Here is a 2,403-nt window from a genome sequence, read left to right on the forward strand (position 1 = left end):
TAAATTATATACGATTTGCGCCCCAGCTAAAAAGCTTTGTTATTTATGATTACAATAAATGTTTTACGGTAAAGAAATGTATACCCATCTCCTTCTCCCCCTTCCCACCCACCCCGCGACTTTTTTTTCTCCTACCACTCACACCTCTACTACCTTTTTTTGTTCGCCTTTACTCCCACCCTACCCCCTTTTTTCTCCTTCTTCTCCCTTTCTCTTCTTCGACCCCTACCCCTTTTTCTTTCTCCTTCTGCCCCCTTCCTCTACTCTCACCCTACCCCCTTTTTTCTCCCACCCCCCCTCATCTTTTTTATCCTGCCCCTCTCCACTTCCTCCCAGGTATATGTATGTATACTGTATAAACAATTCAAGACTTGCTTGATGCTAAAATAGGGCATAATTTCTTGTCCTACCTTGTCAATAATATCCAGTTTACATCCAGCATTCAAAATGAGCAAAGCTATGGCAGCATTATGTCGTTGACAAGCCAGGTGTAGGGGAGTGCTGCCTCGCTGTAAACAAATGCAATCAAATGAGAAGAGTAATGAGTATTGGAGAGCATAGCTGAAAAACATTGCAGAAACAAAAATAACACTGAAGACGTAAGGCATTTTCATTGACCATCAAATTATAAGTATTTGAACTCCTTCCTTTGAAACTAAAATTAATCCAAGATATTGAGCTTTTAAGAGGGAATCGGCAAAACATGGTTATGGAAAAATAAGACTAAAGGTTGTCTCATTGAACATCAAAATAAAGGCATTTGAATTTCTATTCCCTAGAGTAAAACCACAAAAGAATAAATAGCAGCATTGGAACATCTTTTAAATGGTGATTATTTTAGAAGGCATGTCTGGCAATTTGAAACTGTAAGTGACATGTTATAGAACAAAATATAAAAGACTTGGTCGGCATAATATACATACATTAATAAGGATGACATTTACCTATACCTAGACAACTCACCTTGTCAGTGACATTCAGTGGTGCTTGATTTTCTAGCAAAATCCTGACACAATCAATATTTCCCCGAACAGCAGCGCAATGCAGAGCGGTTTCTTTTTCCTGAAACAAGACAGAAGTGAAAATTCAAGTTTTGCCTTACTCTTAAAGTGTCTTAAACTGAAAACTAAAATTTCATGAATCTGTTGTACCACCTAGAACAGAAATAGAGATGAAATATATATGCCTATGCCTACCAAAAGAACCATACATCTGCCGAAATACCTACCCCCCTTCACAAAAAAAGGTGAAGGACCATTATGACTGGACAAAACACAACGCATGAGTAAGTTCAGAGAAAAAGAGTGAGATTGCGGGTTTGGGGGTTCGAGCCTCAGCTCGGTCCGACGTTGTGTCCTTGGGAAAGGCACTTCACACGAGCTTCCCACTTGGCTCGGTCCTATCGGAGACGGACGTTAAACTAGGAGACCCCCCCACTTAAATAACCTAATAGTGTTGATAGGGGCGTTAAACCCATACCATTTCACCATTTTTCAGAGAAAAAGAAAACAGCTAAACCAAAGGTGATGGAGTATGAGTGGCACCACACCAGTAGGGGGTGTTGCACCCTTAGTACACAGGAAAATGGGACAATTTAAATCCCTTCACCTGTCAAAAGGTATTTTTTTTTCTGATCAAACTTGACTGTAAAATAAGTTTGCACTTTAACTAAACAGTTAAAAAATCATATCACTACCAAAACTAACCTTATCCATGAGGCCAAAATGAAATATCTTTATCTTTTTACTCTCATCAGCTAATATGTAACAAAGAACCATCACTTTACTTTCAAGGTAGGAAAAATTGTACTGCATAAGTTCCTAAACCCATTAGCATACTGAGATTCTTTCAACAGTGCACACACCACATGCGATTTTAGTAAGGAGCTGTCTTTAACTTTTACATAGTTTTCATTAAAGGCCTAGACCTTTCGATAGAGGACCCTTGCATGCAAAATCATAGAGCATTTGCTGGAATCAGCACTTGAATTTGATAAAGTGACAGCAGATTTAATATGTCGAACAAGACAAGGGAATGGAGGTTAAAAATAAAAACAAAGCTGGCAGCAACAACAACAATCTATTGAAATGGCCAGTGAGAAAATATCCCAGCACTTTATATTAATTTGTCAAGTGTTGTGACGACAGATTATGGGGATTCATCAAATGGGCCTACAGACCAGGGTTTGGAAATGACTGATCGTCTCTTTTATTTATGTGAAAATGAAACGCTGACCACATCAGTTTAATAAGTACAAAAGTACTTTTGTTTCTGCACTTTTTCTCCTTTTTTTTTTTTTTTAAACTTCTCTCAATTTCCTCTTTTCTCATTTTCTTCTTCTTCTTTCACTAAAAAAAAACAATTCTCCTTCTCTCGTCCTCCTTTTTCTCCTTTTACTCTATC

At 38.0% G+C, this 2,403-nt stretch overlaps 1 protein-coding gene across 1 annotated transcript in view; it reads right to left on the reverse strand.

Annotated features, from left to right (window-relative positions):
* LOC101856925 (death-associated protein kinase dapk-1) overlaps nt 1–2,403 on the reverse strand; it is a gene marked incomplete at its 5' end in the record, with an annotated part of 21,479 nt that overhangs the window by 17,771 nt on the left and 1,305 nt on the right. The window contains 2 exon segments of the mRNA XM_005108269.2: nt 411–509; nt 964–1,062. Of these exon segments, the coding sequence (XP_005108326.1) occupies nt 411–509; nt 964–1,062 (198 nt within the window).

This window comes from Aplysia californica, unplaced genomic scaffold (genome assembly GCF_000002075.1).
Source record: "Aplysia californica isolate F4 #8 unplaced genomic scaffold, AplCal3.0 scaffold00673, whole genome shotgun sequence".
NCBI classification, from domain to species: Eukaryota; Metazoa; Mollusca; class Gastropoda; order Aplysiida; family Aplysiidae; genus Aplysia; species Aplysia californica.